The sequence below is a fragment of the Micropterus dolomieu genome, linkage group LG18 (genome assembly GCF_021292245.1).
Source record: "Micropterus dolomieu isolate WLL.071019.BEF.003 ecotype Adirondacks linkage group LG18, ASM2129224v1, whole genome shotgun sequence".
Taxonomy (NCBI): domain Eukaryota; kingdom Metazoa; phylum Chordata; class Actinopteri; order Centrarchiformes; family Centrarchidae; genus Micropterus; species Micropterus dolomieu.
This window is the reverse complement of record NC_060167.1, coordinates 21,672,647-21,691,002: the sequence shown is the minus strand read 5'-3', so window position 1 is coordinate 21,691,002 and position 18,356 is coordinate 21,672,647. Positions and strand designations below refer to the sequence as shown.

General features: G+C 39.3%; 1 protein-coding gene across 4 annotated transcripts in view; it reads right to left on the bottom strand.

Moving 5' to 3' along the window:
* rad18 (RAD18 E3 ubiquitin protein ligase) overlaps positions 1-18,356 on the bottom strand; it is a 38,774-nt gene that overhangs the window by 2,836 nt on the left and 17,582 nt on the right. Inside the window, exons 10-12 of one of the 4 annotated variants that reach the window (XM_046028964.1) lie at positions 16,292-16,423; positions 14,882-15,008; positions 9,178-9,222 (exon numbers count right to left, since the gene is read on the bottom strand). In XM_046028964.1, the coding sequence (XP_045884920.1) occupies positions 9,178-9,222; positions 14,882-15,008; positions 16,292-16,423 (304 nt within the window). The remainder of the gene's footprint in view (positions 1-9,177; positions 9,223-14,881; positions 15,009-16,291; positions 16,424-18,356) is intronic. The other 3 variants (XM_046028965.1, XM_046028966.1, XM_046028967.1) reach the window with 3 other exon arrangements.

The following is an 18,356-nucleotide window of genomic DNA, read 5'->3' as shown; positions in this document are numbered from 1 at the left end:
TGAGAAATCAGCCCAGAACCACACGGGAGGAGCTGGTCAATGACCTGAAAAGAGCTGGGACCACCGTTTCCAAGGTTACTGTTGGTAATACACTAAGACGTCATGGTTTGAAATCACGTATGGCACGGAAGGTTCCCCTGCTTAAACCAGCACATGTCAAGGCCCGTCTTAAGTTTTCCAATGACCATTTGGATGATCCAGAGGAGTCATGGGAGAAAGTCATGTGGTCAGATGAGACCAAAATAGAACTTTTTGGTCATAATTCCACTAACCGTGTTTGGAGGAAGAAGAATGATGAGGACCATCCCAAGAACACCATCCCTACTGTGAAGCATGGGGGTGGTAGCATCATGCTTTGGGGGTGTTTTTCTGCACATGGGACAGGGCGACTGCACTGTATTAAGGAGAGGATGACCGGGGCCATGTATTGCGAGATTTTGGGGAACAACCTCCTTCCCTCAGTTAGAGCATTGAAGATGGGTCGAGGCTGGGTCTTCCAACATGACAATGACCCGAAGGACACAGCCAGGATAACCAAGGAGTGGCTCTGTAAGAAGCATATCAAGGTTCTGGCGTGGCCTAGCCAGTCTCCAGACCTAAACCCGATAGAGAATCTTTGGAGGGAGCTCAAACTCTGTGTTTCTCAGCGACAGCCCAGAAACCTGACTGATCTAGAGAAGATCTGTGTGGAGGAGTGGGCTAAAATCCCTCCTGCAGCGTGTGCAAACCTGGTGAAAAACTACAGGAAACGTTTGACCTCTGTAATTGCAAACAAAGGCTACTGTACCAAATATTAACATTGATTTTCTCAGGTGTTCAAATACTTATTTGCAGCTGTATCATACAAATAAATATTTTAAAAAATCATAAATTGTGATTTCTGGATTTTTTTTTTAGATTATGTCTCACAGTGGACATGCACCTACGATGACAATTTCAGACCCCTCCATGATTTCTAAGTGGGAGAACTTGCAAAATAGCAGGGTGTTCAAATACTTATTTTCCTCACTGTACAAAAGCAAGACAAGCGATCAATAACCATAGCGAAGTGGATAGCTACACACTGCATGCTGATTAGTATTGGGGAAGATGTCGGTCTTAGAAACGTTCTTAAAATCAGAACATAGTCTCTTGGCCCCACAGGGTCGCTCTTTGCTCCGGTGATCAGAAAGGAAGAGACAAGTAAACGGCAGGCGCTTTATGGAGAGCAATGGCTTCTGTGCGCTACACAGCTTAACCCCATTTAACTTAAGTTAAAATTATACATTACGTTACCTGATAGGCCTACATTTAGTTTTGTGGGGATGCTCTGCCATGCAAATTCCCTCCTGTTGATGTCCTATTTAGTAAACAGTAATAGATTCTGGAAACTCACAAACAGCAAGGATCAGTGTCTCTTCCAATGATTTGTGCTCCGTGTTGCATACAAAAAGTTCAAGACAATTCAACTTCGGCAGCAGGCAGGCGTGTGTGCGTGAGGCGACTACTTAACCTCACTCTAACAGGGACACTTGCTACTGAACATAGACTGTTTATGCTGCTCCCTGATAAAAGAAAACATGTTTCTGCTGATACCTGTTCAGAAAACAAAAAACAAGAAAACAGATTTATATATGTTAACCTGTTGCTCAGAAGGTGCCTATTATGATTGTGGTTCTGGACTCGAAACAATCGGAATGATTGTGGATGGTAACGAATTTTAACTAACTAGATTAAACACAATGCACTGGCAGTGGCAAATAGCTTTGGTTTTATATTTGATTTGATTACATTAATGTTTTATTGCTATTGCGTAAAGGGAATACTGCTGGTAAAAAGCACCTTATTTGTTTTAAGTGTTTGCAAACCACATGTTATTGCACTTTAGTTTACATAGCATTACATTTAAATTAAAAATGTGCAATAGACTACTTTAGTATTCATTATTCAATTTTGCGCATAACTATGCGATTAATCGTGATTACAAATTTTAATCATTGCCCATCACTAGTTTACACCAATTCTCCAGTTGAAGATGATTCCTATTATAGTATTTCTTTTGTCAAGACAACTTTAAAATCTGTACTTCGATTCAGTTGGTAAACAAGAAGTCTGTATTCCGAGGGAAACCTTAATGTTGTCAGAGGGACACATCTGGACTCAGGGCTTAATGACTTTAAATAAGCAGTTTTCCCTTATGGATTACAAACTGCCACATTAATATTTTTGCTACTATGTGAGCCCTGCTGGGCTCCACAGCTCAGCTTGCAATGTTAAATTACAGCCCCATTACTGACCACCGCTGACAAACTGGTGAACACTGAGATCCCTCCTATGACAAGTTCAGATAACACGGCTCAGAAACTGAAGGACAGCCCTCAAACCTCAGTGTCTTGCATGTGGAACAAGGGCTGCACGATTAATCTAATCGCAATCGTATGTCGTCATGTGCGATTACGTAACCGCAAAAAGTGTGTGATTTAATAAAATGGAAAAGATGTGTTTGAGCTCTCTTCTCGGTGTGCGCTGAAGTCTGCTAATTATCTCTGCCCACACTGGGCTCTTGCATGTGTCCCTATGATCAGATAAGCCTGCATACAATGAGAAAAATAACTTATGAGCAGTCTACAGTCGTAACCCCCCTCCATGCCCCGCCGCGCTGCTAATCATTCAAAACTCAGACTCGCCAGAGACAGAGAGACGTCGGCAGCAGCTGAAGCAGTAAGACAGAAGAAAACTGTGAGAAGATAAGGAAGGTTTGGCTTCCTGGACATTTAACGTTGGCTGTATCGGTGCCTGTTGTTGTTCAACATGTTCAACTTTTCACAGAGCCGACGTACTTGTCAGTCACTTTTCGTCAACTGACCAATCACAGCCTGGATGGGACGGGACATTAAAAAGTTTGACGTGCTACAGTAAATTATTAAATGTTGAACAATATGATTGACAAGTTAGTACTGAGCATTAACAAATTAGAGACCGATGTAGAGCCATTTGCTTGCACAAGGATTTAATGAATAAAAACAACCCACAGAAATGAAACAGCTGTAACTGGATTTAATATTCAACTAGTGGTAAAATAGTATACTATTAAATGAAATTATAATGAATGTAGCATGTAATATATTATTGTTATACTAGCAGTTTACAATTCACTTAACTTTATACTCTTCATATAATACACTCACATACAGTTCCTCCTCGAGGTTGTGGATAGAGGTTGTAGGCTACATTGAGCCGATGCCAGTGTGCCAATGTTTGCTGCTTCTAGCTGCCTCCTCCGTAGAGCAACACACTTCCCTTGTTCTGTTTTACATCTGTTTTATAAGTTATTGTTATAAATATTGTTTATTGTTTAACTTTGTTCAGTTGAGAAATACACATTTCAAAGTCCGTATTTTGTGTATGTTCCTTGATAATTAAGCAAGTAGACTCATAGTGCCATTTGTTCAATTATAATCACATCGCAAATCGCAATATTGTCCACAATAATGGCAATATGACTTTTTCTCGAAATCGTGCAGCTCTACATAAAGTGTTCTCTTCAGCACATTATACACATGTACATCACCCTCAAGCCACTGACAAGGTCCAGTGCTTCTTGATTGTGACTGGATGGACTTGAAAAACAAAATTCCATTGGAAATTGGTTCACAAGTCCACATGCAGGCAGCAGAAGAATGGAGACTATAACAGAGTATAGTGAGTTACTGGTAAGCAGGCAGTTTGCCTCTGGGGTGGATCAGGACTAAAACAATCAACAGTTAACTTGTCATCATTGCCAGAGTCTGAAAAGGCCTGGAGGATGGAGATAAAGCCTTGCCTGATAGAAATAAAAGTTCCTTTCACACGTTTACAAGTACAGACTTGGCTTCCACCCATTGAGTTGATGAGGCACTCCAAGGCCTAACACTGCTGGTGTACTATGACTATATACAGATAAATGTGCTGTGTGGAATGATGACGTTAAGAATGAACACTGGCAGGTTTGGACTTTGCCTCAAGGTCATTCAGAAAGAGATGGCGTCTGGATTCTCCACAAGAAACACAAGGTTAAATCACAGTCAGATGTATGTGCTCCTGTCGTTTTGTCAGTAGTGCGACAGCAAAACTTTCCATACGTGAAATGTCCTTGAAACAGACTTACCTGTGTTTGGGTAACAAAATAGGACAGTAGGATGATAAAACTGTCTTTAAACTGTATTGTGCCACAGATTAATGTAATATTTTAGGCAGTATTATTTGACAATTAAAAAAACATTAATAAGTCAGGGTTTTTCCTGGCTCAGAATGGGCCTTTGGGGGGTGACTTTGTGCGACAATAAGCATGGCCGGTACGCGTACAGTAAAGGCAATGAGTTACCTTATGACAAAATAGATGCATTTTCTTGTCATTTCTGACCATTTGATAAAAAAAATATATCTACAACCAGGAGGAAAAAAGGAATAAAAGTATAATGTTAGTATAATAATATATTTACAGGTTACACTTGATTTGGATAATTTGCTTACAGATAGTTCATTAGTTGAGATTAAGCAGTTTCACTAATAAAACCTTTCTCTAATATTAGCCTACACCACTGTGGTTAAGGTTTGATTAGTGCTAATGTTTGTGTATTCATTATAATTTCAGATCATAGTAGGCTATAGTCTACTATAGCTTATCATTAGTAGCCTAATATTAATTCCAGTTGGAAAAAACAGCAGTTTCATTTTTGTGGGTTGTTTTCATTCATTCAATTATTGTGCAAGACAAATACTCTACTTGGTGGTTAGTATCTCATTTGTTTATGCAAAGTAGCCTACTAACTCATCAATAATAATAACCGTGCATACAGAACAACAAGTTCCACATTTCTAAAGTTTGCTGTAGTGCCTCAACCATTTTTTAATGTCCCGCCTCCTCCAGGCTGTGATTGGTTGACTTTGACGAGCTTGAGGCACACGGCTGCATGAAAGGCTCCCGATCTCCCTGCGGAGGTCAGCAGGCAGGCGAGAACGGGAACAGGTGAGCCTCACGTAGTGCCCAGAAAACCTGATTTAGAGAGGGCAGGGGAGAGGACCGGTGCCGGTACGCCAAAGAGTAAAATGTAAAAGTGGTAGTACCGGTGACTACCAGCACATTTCAAGCACAAAAGGCTGTAATATTGTGAGAAATAACAGGAAGTCATCTCTCCCAGTAGCGCAAGCTCACCTTCGTATGGGAGCGTTCAGGCACAGTCAAACCAACGCAGCCACTGGTTTAATTAATTCATCGCCAGCTGCATGTGTAAAAGACAAAAACAGCGCTGTGGATGACAGGAGGTGACTACTGGAAGTCAAGACGTTGTATTTAAGTTCATGTTCTGCTTGCTCAACAGTTGTTTGATAAATGGCTATTAATACACATTAGGAGAATATTTGAAACGCTTCCCCCCCCCCCCAATTCTCATCATTTTGGCACTGGTCATTTTCCTTTGGCGCTCGCTAAAACCTCTTTGGGGGGCGCCAAAAGTGCACGTGTGTGAAAATATTCTTCTTTCAACAAAATTTACATATCTGTCAGAAGTGAGCAAAATGTGAACCAGGAAAGGACATGGTTTAGTGTGACCAGACAGTCCCGAATTACAATCAGTTGTCTCGAATCCTACCCTATTCGTCCCGAAAATGAGACTAAATCTGAATTTTGATTAGTTATAGCTTCATAAAACATGAAATACTGATCATTGTGAAACATTATTTTGGTGTTGCCCACAGGTGGGCACCGTTCTGGCTCTCCATTGGCTAAAGCGGGGACTGCAGGGTATCGTGGACATATAACCGAGTTGTTATAGCCACAAAGTAACACGTCTGCGTGCTCTTTTTCCCTTTTTGTTTTCTAGAAGATAGTGGAAGTTGCAGTTGCAAGGACGGGAACGACAGGTGTCACTAACAGCCATGGTGAAGGAGAGATCTGACACATGCTACGCAGACAGATGTCATGGTAGCGCACCGATGAATAAAATGAAATAAATTGTATTTAACGGATCATGATTTACATACTGTTTCATACAACACAATCAGTGTGGTTCTTCTGAATGACAGACAGCTGACTATGTGAACAAAAATTATTTTAGCGTTGCATTTTGACTTTCATGCGTTTCACTGTTTGTTAAAACTGGATGTCATGGACTGGAGGACACGCCCACTGCCAACTCCCCTGTCCGGAATTTCAACTATTCACATCTGGTCATCCTTATATGGTGTCATCTGAACTGGTTGTAAAAGCTAAAATGCAATTATAATTTACTTACTTAGTAGTGTGTTATCTGTACTTTTATAATTATAACATTTATAATAATGTACTTTAGTTTGTTATTTGTACTTGTCCGACTAAGAGTTAGTTTAGCAGCACATGGCTACACCAGCAGCAAATTAAGAGAGGGGGAGAAGATGCAATGCAAGCTAAGCAGCGCCACCTTCTGTAGATAAAAAGGTATGATTCTTTGTCTAGTGCGCAGTTTGCATGTAAATGCAGCTGTTAGTCCTGTGTGGCTGTATTGCATTGTCAAAATCCTTTGACTGGCATGACAGCATTAACAGCAAAGTTTCAAAATGATCGAGGCAAATAAAACAGAGCACAGAAAATACAGTATATATTAAGTCTCAGTACTGAGTCCACTTGTCACATCTGTAATTGCTTCGAAATACAACCACCACTACCTCTTGACAATTACATTTATCACTGACATAACTCAGTTTCTGACTTTAATTGGATAAAATCATCTTTCCGGGGACGTTGCGTTGTCTACAAAATCACCTGGTGCTCAGGGACACCAAGAACAAACCTGTCCACTATTTCCCAACAATCTGTACACAAGAGTAACTTGATGAGCAGTGCTATTTCGCTGTCTCTGATAAGTGAAGGTCCCAAACATGCTCAAGGAAAAGCATTACAATACATGGTCACAGAGGACGCTAAGGACATGCTGTCCAATGTTAAGCTGTGAGTGATAAGCATCTATCTAGCACTACCTATACCATCTATCTATGAAAGCACAGCAGGCTTAGCTGCTCTGCTTCTTTTACTATGGCCATAGAGAGACACTAACCATTTGTGCTAGAGCTACTTCTCTGCTGTAAACACCTACATATGATCCTTGGACTGCTGGATAGGCTGAGTATTTGTCAGTGGACTCTTCATGTACATTAGTGGATGACTAAAATTTAAAAATAGGCCCTAGAAATGTAATTCAGAAATCCACAGACCCACCAACCATCACATTTACATAATATAAACACATGCATTTTTATGCTGATGATTATTTTATGTGCCACGGGCTCTTAATGTGGCCATTACAAATCCACAGTCCGCTCATGATTATTTTTTAGATCTCTTATCAAACAAACTTGCATGTCAAAATTGTATTTTTGTATAGATAGATATAGATGCTTCGCTTATGCAAGTCAACAAATATGTCTGGTGATTGTGTGTATGCATGACTCACACTCCACCATAAAGACTCTTGACTGTGCATCACACCGCACTGCTCTTTATCACAGGTCATAAATTCCTCACTCACCATTGCATCTTATGTGATAAGTTAGGATGGTCCTCTTTAACCCTACCTCTGCTCTCGGTCTCATAAATACAGCACTCATCAATGTCAGATCACAGGATGTTTTAACATTACCACATATTCAAACCGCACTTGGAACTGGTATAAAATACAGTCCCCCCTCACAAATGGAATGAGCCACAAAAAAACTTCTCTCATTTCACTTGATGATTTTAAAAGACTATACTCAAGTATTTACAACTCCACTTGTTGCTTTTCTTCATGTGAAACTTAACTGTTTGCAAAATTTCTGTCTGTCCATACATATATGTTTATTCTACATAGGTATTACTTAAACAAGAGATCATGATCTCAATGAGGCTACCAGTTTAAATAATGGATTTTATTTTTCTTTTTAAAAGACGCAAATCTGTAGTAACTATTTGACCACACACACAGAGTATATGTGTATGTCGACGGCCTATTTAACCATACATTCAAAAATGCGAGTTCCACCCAGTAGGCTTTAACCATGTGCCAGCTATTGTCTGTTAGCTAGTTGCATAGTCCACAGTCAACCGCTTATCCTGCATACAGGGTCGCGGGTTGATAAATTAATCTATTTTTTAAATTACTCTAATATAATTTATGTTTTAGTATAATAGTAAAATAATTGGGTTTTCAATAGCAAAGCTTTTTTTGCACTTTAAGAAAAAATATTTTACTTACCAAATGGAAAATATACCCGTACTGACTGTTTTCAATAATATGCTTTGTGCTCGAGAAAGTTATGATGTTCCTTCACAAGCACACAGTTTTATAATTAAATTGGAGCAATTCTTACTTGGACCTGATCACATATTATGGTCTTTTGTTTTCTTTGTTTTTCTCAGGTATAAGGCTTGGGCTTTAAGAGGCAACAAGTGGCACAAAGGCTCTTCTAAGGCCCCATCCACACTACTGCCTACACTGAGACCTTTTGCTACGTTTGCACCTTCCATCCAGACTACGTCAGCAAAAACTAAGACCTAAAACGGAGAACTTTGGAAATGATGACGCAGCTGCTCACGCTCGGCTCTCTGATTGGGTCTTACAAGTCATGCAAGTAGAAACACTATGCTACATGCCGGGTTTTTGACATGGTATTTTTATTAAAATATTCTGTACGGTGCAAATAACACTTATGTGCCTACACTTGTACTGTGCATGTCGCCGTTTACTTTGTGCCGACTTGGTGCGTGCAAAAAACCCCAAACAAAACTGGTCTGTTTCTTCATCTGTATTTATTTATTTTTTCGCCTTCTGTAACTACAGAATAGACCATCTGCTTCATGTTTACATCTGCACGCGCATGCCCAGTGTACCTGAACTGCCACTAGCTGTGCGTTTCCAGTCGTTTTAATGTAGACAGAGATCAACTCCAAAACACAGCTAAAACGCTGGTGTGGACGGAGATTATATTCGTTTTAATTCTCGGTTTGTAAACTAAAACGGAGTAGTGTGGATGGGGCCTAAGTGGTAGGGTTGTGTGGTAGTGTATTTGGCATGCCTAGTATGCATAGCATTCATCAGCTTGCCCATAGTGTGTTGACATTTTGACATTATTAAGTAAGTAAACTTTACTTGTTATTGAAAATATACTGTAAAGACACTAAAAATTCAGATTCGCAGATTCACTTACTCGAAGTTTCTGGCAGGCTCTGGACCAAAGATGTCTGAAATAGAACTGTGAGGGGAGAGGAAGAAAGGGGGAACATGTCATTTAGAAAGTTTAACAGGTACAGGGTTTTTGCTGTTTTTGCAATAAACAAAGTAGGGATGCACCGAAATGAAAATTCTTGGCCAAAGCCGAAACTGGAATATAATGAAAAAATTTCCCGAACACCAAACAAGTTGATTGACATTTTTTCCCCCATTCATTTTGCTTTTTTTTTTTTTTTTTTAACCACTGCATAAATTAAATAGTCAAAATGTGCTTTTTACTCAGTGTTTCCCACAGGATTTGGAGAAACTATGGTGGGTGGGTCCGAGGTCCATAAGGGTCCGGTAAAGTAAATTACATGTGTCCATTTACTTTTAATGGACACATGTAATATTTTTTATACTTTCTGTGAATATAATCCAATTAATCTTATTTCCAAACTGTATAGACACCTTATTTTGAAAATAAGGATGTTGTCACATGTGTATCCTCGCGGTAAATTCATCAAGTCCAACCCAATATGATAAATAATTGTTGTGTGTGGTTCTCGTATCGCACAACATGACAACTTAATAGCCTCTTTTCAGGTAGGACTCTCATACTGCAACACTTGTCTTTGTAAAAAGAGAAAATGATGGTCTGTTTCAGTTACCATAAAGGCTTGATACGTGTGCACTCCAAATTTAGGTGCGACTAGCTTAATCGCCTTCTCAGAAACAAGTGACAGAAACACTCAAAGCGGGTCAGACCGTTTGTTGCCTTTTCTGAGAACTCAGCCACAGATGGAGTGGATGTGCTGGGAAACAATTCAGCAGAACAGTGTCCGCAAACACCGATTTTTGCGTCTTTCTCTGACACTTTAGAATGCTTCCACACTGCCGACATGTCAATGTAATTGTTCAGTAAAATTTATTCTGTCTTTTGGTGCATTAGGCCGAACATCGAAAGTGCTTTTTTTTTTTTTTGCTATTTTTGGCCGATTAATTTCGGTGGCCGAACATTCTGTGCATCCCTAAAACAAACCAATAATCTTAGTGCATTGGTTTGAACCTGTATACATTTGTATAGAAACTGAACAATACCAATTTTTTTTAGACTCATGAGCAGATGGTTTTCTGTATCACAGACCCTAAAAATAAAAAAGCCTTCCATAATGCAGTTAACAAAATGACTATTCTGTTGTTACTTGAACGTGACAAGGGGGTTGTGCAGTTGTTGTTTTAATTCCCCTCCCAAACAGCTCATCTAGACTGTTCAGGTTGTTAAAACTCCTGTCACAAACATATAGTTTATGGCTAAATTACAACTTAATCTCATTATACAACCCTGTCTTGTAAAACAATACATGAATCTACCTTGTACCTTGTCCTGCTGCAGAGAAACCTTGCAACCACGTGTTTGTTTTTGTTATTTTGAAGTCGTTTGATTCACTGACTTTGATTTTATTTGCATTTGAAAGAGCTGGTGTGATTGGTGTGATATTAAATAACAGACAGAAAAAGATTTGTGTAAAAAAATATTATTCCCATCAAGTGTCTGATGGCTTAAAAAAAATAAAGAAAACCGTCACAAGTGATTAGTTGCACCCACTCAGTCTAGTAAACCCAGTATGCACATTAAGAGCACACAGTTACATTCAGATTACCATACAAATTAAACATACAAATTGTAAAAAATGTTTGCAATACACTCCTTACAGTCCTAAAGATACCCCTGCCTGGTATTTGCGCTTAAATGAAATGCAATGCAGTGATCGTGACAGGCCTGACGAATAATTGGTCACAAAGAAGATGAAAAATTAAGGTCTTTCTTGACAAAGAAACAGAGATGCAAAATGGTGTGTAGTCAGAAGCATAATCTATTGTGACTTCTGACCCACCATCTATCAAACAAAATCCAATAAAGTGTTCAGTATGCAGGTTAATCCAAACAGGACATGACCCTGTGCCACCACAGAGTTAGTTCTCATGAATCCCCAAACAGAGAAGGTTTCAAGCAGAGGGCCTATGATTTCAAGTTACACATCCAGCTATTTAGCATCAGTAAAGTAAACATTAACAGGGATAGATTCGATGTTGCGCAATACTATACAATACAACGATGTAACCAATATGAGCAGACAGAATTATTAGCATTTACTCTCAGACTTGCCGTTTTCCCAGAAATTACATGTGTCAACTGCCAGAAAACACAGATGAACCTGTGACATGAAGTAACCTTAACAATGATGTCCTAAATAAATTAAACAAAATCAAATGTCTGCTGTAACTGCTGGAGAAGAGGTTTCCCCTTGAGTGTTGATGTAGTTGCCTTAACACATTGTTTTCGGTCTTACACACCTTTAGCAAACAGTGGGTTTTCCCTTTGGAATTGCCATATAGGCCACTTCTACAGGCTGTGTTTTTCTGATTCATTGCTGCACATGAGAACCAGCTGGCAAAAAAACCCCAAAACGATATCAGCAGTGTATTTCTGCAAATGTTGATTGGAAGAAATTAAGTATGCTGAATCTGTTCACAAAACAACAAGGTCTGGTTTCCTTGTAAGACAACATAATATCAAAATTTATCAGTGAGGCTCAGCAGCTAGCGCAGGAGCACAACCACTTTCAAACTGAAAACTTTGGTGTTTTTTTAGCGCCCCTCTGCTATAAACTAAAACTTAACTTTAAGTGGTCCTTATCTGATTGTTGATACTTCCTAAATATATACTGTATCATATAGTGGGTGTTTGGCCTGATCATTGTATGCAGCTCTTCATAGCTGGCCTTGGAGCTTGAACACAGTTTGGGCCAGATTTACTAAAGGTTTTGGTGAGTAAAAACGTGTGCAAACTTGATATCACCAGCCAAATAACTCGTAAACTGATCTACTAACGGTGTGCATGCAGAATGATGTCTTTCAAAAGTGCAAGATAGCACCTGTTGTTCATTTAGTACTTTTGCTTTAATGAATATGCAATTTGGGGCGTTTCAATTTTATTGTGCAAAGTAATGGGAGGGTAACATGCAAATACATACATACATACATACCTAAACGCAATTTCATTTGAGTGCAACAGCATCTGTATTTAATACGTTTGAAAGGAAGGTACAAACCGCCAAGTGTTGCAGAGATGACTGCTGTTATTGTTGCCAGAAGGGGAAACAGCCGTAATGAAAGAAAACGTAGAGAAATTAACAATAGGCTATTAGATAATATTATTCTAATTGTTTGAATTGGGTTTTTTTTTGTATTTTCCTTTAGCTTTGGCAATACTGTTGTATTAGCATTCACGGCAATAAAATAAAAATTTCGTTTCAACCCGACTTCTTTTCTCTGTGAGATGGAAGAATTTAGAAAGTTGCATAGGGGCGCGGAGAGCCCGCTGCAGCAGTGCATGGATCACGCGTAGTTGTCATCTACGGAATAATTCTTAGTAAATCACCCATGACAGGTAATACAATTATAATAATAATCTCACGTGCAATATTTTAGAATGCACACGCAATTTAGTACTCTTAATTTGGGATGTTAGTAAATCAGGCCCTTTGTGTCCACAAGCAGTCACAAGTAGTCATCATTAGGGATGCACCGATCCGATACTGATATCGGCCCAATACCGACTCAAATAACTGTATCGCAATGTTTTAGTCAAGCATCATGTTGCTGTAAACATAAAAGAATGATTCCCAGTCTCTTCCTCAAAGTAAGGAATACAGCTTATTCATTTTACACTAGTATCGGATCGGTACTTGCACAATGATGCATCTGCCAATCCCCAAAGCCCCGGTATTGGTATCAGGACTGGAAAAAGTGGGGCCGGTGATTCTCTTGTCATCATTAGAGAGAAGCTTTTCATTTCTAACCTGCATTTGTTGTTCTAACATCCAGCAGCCATGAATTACATGAATTACACAATGAAGACAATTTCATCGCCAGTTTCAGTGTGGTGAGGGAAACTACCTTCCAAATGAACTGCTGATGCTGGAGGAAATGGGCATGCAAGGTATGTTGCAACAGCTTCATTTCCCTTGACCAGCTGAAAGCTTAGATGAGGACAAGGAAGGTAAGTCAATGCTGCAGGGCTTCATTCTACTTGTTTATCTATTTCCAATTTTTTGATAATGTGTCAAACAAACAAGGCAGAAACATGTGAAAGGATTTGGATTAGTAGTTAGTTGGATTGGAAGTAAGCGCCTCTGTTCTGGCTAACTTTGAAAAGGAAGGGTTGTCCAATTCCTGCAGCACTATGTTGACAGCACAGACAGGAGGCTATCAATATCAGTTTTAATGATGTGGCGAAGGAGCTTGTCTGTCCCAGATGTAGAGTTTGTCTGGTAGGCTGTAGACACCTCTGACTAAACAACCCTTACTTTTATGTACAAAAGGATCGGCTGATAATTTGAGTGTCACTGTATTGTTCCTCTAGCTGGTTCTGCAGATTCAGTGTGGTGTTGTATTTCTGCTGTGTTTCTGTATTTACCATAATAGAATGTTACATTTTGATAGTTTGTGGTTAATTTATTCTCATTTTGTAGAACTGTTTTGTACTTTTGCCAAAAGTCTATATCATAAGTAAATGTTACTTTTCTCCAATGTCTGAATGCAATTAACTTTTTGGGAATTACCACAGTAATTGACATTACCGTGAAGTAGTTCATAGGAAATCCTAATTCAATATTAAATGAATTATTACAATGCTGTCCTATGAATGCAATACAAGAGGCATGAAAAATCTTAAATCTTGACAATTAATTGAAAAGTAATCGAAACCGAAATTCAGAGCCTCTAACTGACGTAATTTCCCCATGTCGGTTATTTAATCCTTGTAATATTGTGTGTTTGTTCTAGGGCTGGACAATTTCACCTCAAGTCAAAATCATGATTAATTGAACATTTCACCTCGATTATGATTATTGAACGATTATTTTGTTTTTCAATGTTTTTTTTGCCCTGTAAATATGTTAATCTATTAAAGCTGGAGTTTTTATTCACAGATTTCACAAATCCATTATCTAAATGTTAATTGATATGGTAATGTTGACTGCACATTACAGAGTACATAAACACACACACAATATTACCAGGATTAAATAACCGACATGGGGAAATTATGTCGGTTAGAGGCTCTGAATTTTGGTTTGGATTACTTTCAAATTAATTGTCCAGCCCTAGTGCGTTCATGTACTTCCCCCATGAAACACACCATGTGGAGTCATGTGACTCCGCCCCGTCTGAAGCACAGGGAGATGTTAGCTAGCGCTAACCGAATTCACTTTCCAGCAGTTGTGGAAACAAGACAGACTCTCTCATTCGCTCGTCCACTCACTCGCTACGGATTGCACTGCAGTTAAAAGACCTAACTCTGCTGCTCTTATAACAGCACCTGTCCTTTGATGAAGGAGGAGAGGAAGCTAGCAAAGCGTGATTTACCATGCTCAAACAGTGGGTGGGCGAAAATAATTTGTTCCACATTGATATTAAATAACTGAGTTAAAGTTTAGTAGCAGCACTGCTCATAATTCAGCAGCGACGATGCGCCGAATATATGGGATCCATGTCTATGGAATGTGCATGTAAACATTACCTTATTTATTATATTACCTTTATGTTGCACGAAAAGGACCAAGCCTTGACAACAAGCTTCGAAGTAGTCGCCTACTCTAAGTGAATCAGGATGTTTTCCTTTATTTAGGGCTCACCTGCTGATGGACACGTCACTATCAGAGGGGCTGGGTGACATTTCGATCCCTTCCGCAGATGGCTCATCATCAGTTTCTCCGTCTTCTAACTTCATCACAAAGCAACTTTTTGATTCTTCAACTTCATCTGAAGGAGACAAAAATATATATCATCTTGTCAGACATCAAGGGGGAATCAAGCAGTGACCAAACAAAAGGATAAAACTGCATTTAAAGAATGCCCCCTAGTCCACTTTGGACACCAGATTTTCACACCTTCTCACTGGTGCCAGCAGATTTAAGGTCCTGCGGGTGCGGTCACATATATCAAGCCTCTAACACAGTGCCATGCAATGTTTGTGCATGCGTTTTAATGAATGAAGCTATAAAGCACCGTAAAGCTGAGTGGAGCTGCAGATTTAGGTTCATCACTACCAGCGACCCCTTTCACTATGACATGTGATTGTTTTCACTTTGTTATTTGTAAATGCGCTGTATTTGTATAGTGCACTTCCACGCATTCACACACATTCATACACTGAGCATGAGTGCTCAAACAGAAACTAACATTCAGGGTTCTGTATCTTGCCCAAGGACAGTTCGACATACAGCCTGGAGTAGCCTGGGATTAAACCGCCGATGTTCCAATTAACGGTCAACCCGCTCTACTTCCACAGCCGCCACCAATTTGATACATCTTTAATAGAATATATTGATTACAGCAGTTTTAAGTTGTACCAAATTGTTTTTGATGAATTAGAGAAAATTAGGTTAGGTTCCTTAGTGGTTGTATTGTTTTCCAGCTGACTTTCCTTCTTTGCACTTTGTCTTTAACATTCTGTAAATTGTTCTCTGCAAACACATGAAAATACACCAACATTAATTACAGTTATTGATGTATCTTTATCCACTCTTCCCAGATGTGTACAGCAATGCAGTGTACAGTCGCATTGTGGCAACGACGGAATAAATTGCAGTTAATTTTTTAAACTCTCCCCCACACACACACACAACCAGCGGGGAATCGCAACAACCTTGTCAAGCTGCATTGCACAGCTTATTTAACATATTGTTAAAAACACAAATGTGTGATAGTTTCACTACAGAAAATACATTACATTTATTCATTTAGCTGACGCTTTTATCCAAAGCGACTTACAATTGCTATACATGTCAGAGGTCGCACGCCTCTGGAGCAACTAGGGGTTAAGTGTCTTGCTCAGGAACACAATGGTGGATGGGTCACAGTGGGGAATGGGGTCTTATCCATTGCAACATCACCACACCATGAAATAGGAAAATAGGAGAACTGGTGACAGCAGTTACCATGGGGTTCAGGTGACTTATGCTGAAGGGTTCCAGAGAGCTTAAAAGTCCCCTGTGGCTGGAGTACATCTTTATTCCTTGATAAAGGTAATAGTAATGCAGTACCTGCAAAGTGTGTTTTTTGTGTATCCTCTCCTTCCACAATGACTTTCTGTTTGATACAAGTCTGTCGGGTGGTCTCTAGGCGACCCCGAACCTGGGCAATCAGGCGGGAAAAGTCGCTGCTGTGCTGCTTCCCTGCAGGCAAAACAGCATATCTGGTGAATAGGTAAAGGAGGCACTGGTTTCTGCAGTATTATACAGCAGTATCTGAGGTATGCACTACTTGTCAATGAGTTTAATGCGGAATTAAATTAGCTTAATGCAACACTACATCTTATCGTTGTACTAGTTACACAGTTACTAATAATGTTACCGGATGCATGTAGTGGGTGGAAAACAAAATAGGCTACTTTTCAATATGTTGTTTGGGAAAACATGTATTAATATTTATAATGAATGCACACTAATTTTTCTTTGTGCGACAATATCTGTGACAGATCCAGCCAATCAGATTACTATTTTGACTTGGAAATTGGAAAAAGATTTGGGAAAACACAAGGTTTTATTCAACACCACAGATGCAACTCCAATATGAGATCATGTGGCAAAAATCAAACATTTTACTACTACAGTGGAGACCAAACAGTCATTGAAAAGACATTACAGCTGACTATGAACAGAAGCGGGCAATAGAAGAACGTGTTTTGGCAGTGATCCAGAAATAAAGAAAGTTTTAATTACTGTCCAGAGAAAAAGCCAGAGCATATGCAAATCTGAAGTTCACATTAACAAAAAAAAAAAAAGGAGAGAATGGAGACAGAACTGAGAAAAACAGAAAAAAAATGTTTTATGCTCAAACACTGCATTAGTGTGACACAATGGACAGAGCACTACAAAAGACATCGGTGACCCACAGGATTCCCAGAAAAATGTCAGCCTCTAGTCCAAATTTGAGTAACGAGAGGAAACCTTGTTAAGAGGTGAGGTGAGAGCAAGTGACAGCTGCTGACTGTGATAGCAGAATTTCCATGTTTTTCCTTGTAGCTTTTCTGGGTTACGAGAATGTTTTCTGAATAACCAGCTACTGATTGACTTAACATTAAAAGAACTGAAAGAAGAAAGGTGTGCTGCTTTCTGTCTGCTCATTCACAATTCCCCATGCTGGCAGAGTGAGTCATCCACATCCTCCTCTGATAAATCAAGAGGTTATCATCGCAGAGCAGCTATTTATAGAACCCACCCCCCATGAGTCACATCCATTTTTCAACCACTTTCGAAGTTAGCTCTCCAGAGTTATTTCCAACAAGATTTTCATCTCGTTCAACCATGACAACATGACTTTGGATAATGTTCTCTAATGCTGCTGTTCTTGCACAGACCAGTTTTCAATATTTCTGTGCATCCGTACGCATCTGAGTGAGTTCACAGCGAATGTAAAAACAAGACACTGAAATAGCCAAGTCACAGTAAAAACGGTATTTTCGGAATAATTTACACTGACACAAAAAACAAGTCACCTCATTAGTTTTCCATTTTTATTCCGCCCCTTGCTGCTAAATGATCACTGAAGAGATCGCAATTCTGCTTGTTTCTGTTGCTGGTAATGTGTTTTGGAAGGAATGAGGCTGGCTCCAAATGGAGGTCTCCTAGACTGAGTAAAGTAAGATTGAGTTTATGTCTGGGTGACACAGTGAATATGCAAAATCGTAATGATTTTGTTGGAGACACAAAAGTATGCAATATTGTGAATACTGCCTTTTCAGTTTCCAGAAGAACGGTCTTTACTTCTCCGCTGCATTACCATGTAACAATTACTCAATTTTGACAAAAATAATGCCATGCAGTTTCTATGATGGATTACCTCTCAAGCAGGATCCACACATTGGATTTTCCTACTGAAGTAGCTGCAACAACAAACAAACACACTGATTGGTCCAAAAGCCTATGGTCTGGCTTTGGGAAACTGTCATCACAGGCTGTTTTTACGATGCCCAAAGTGTATTTAATCTTTAAGCACTTTATGAGAAACCTACTTCTGAGATCATACTCCCAAAACCTTTGTAGCCCAAGCCTGTCTCCTGCACTGTTCTGTAGAATTCTCTTTAATGTAAAAAAACAAACAAAAAAA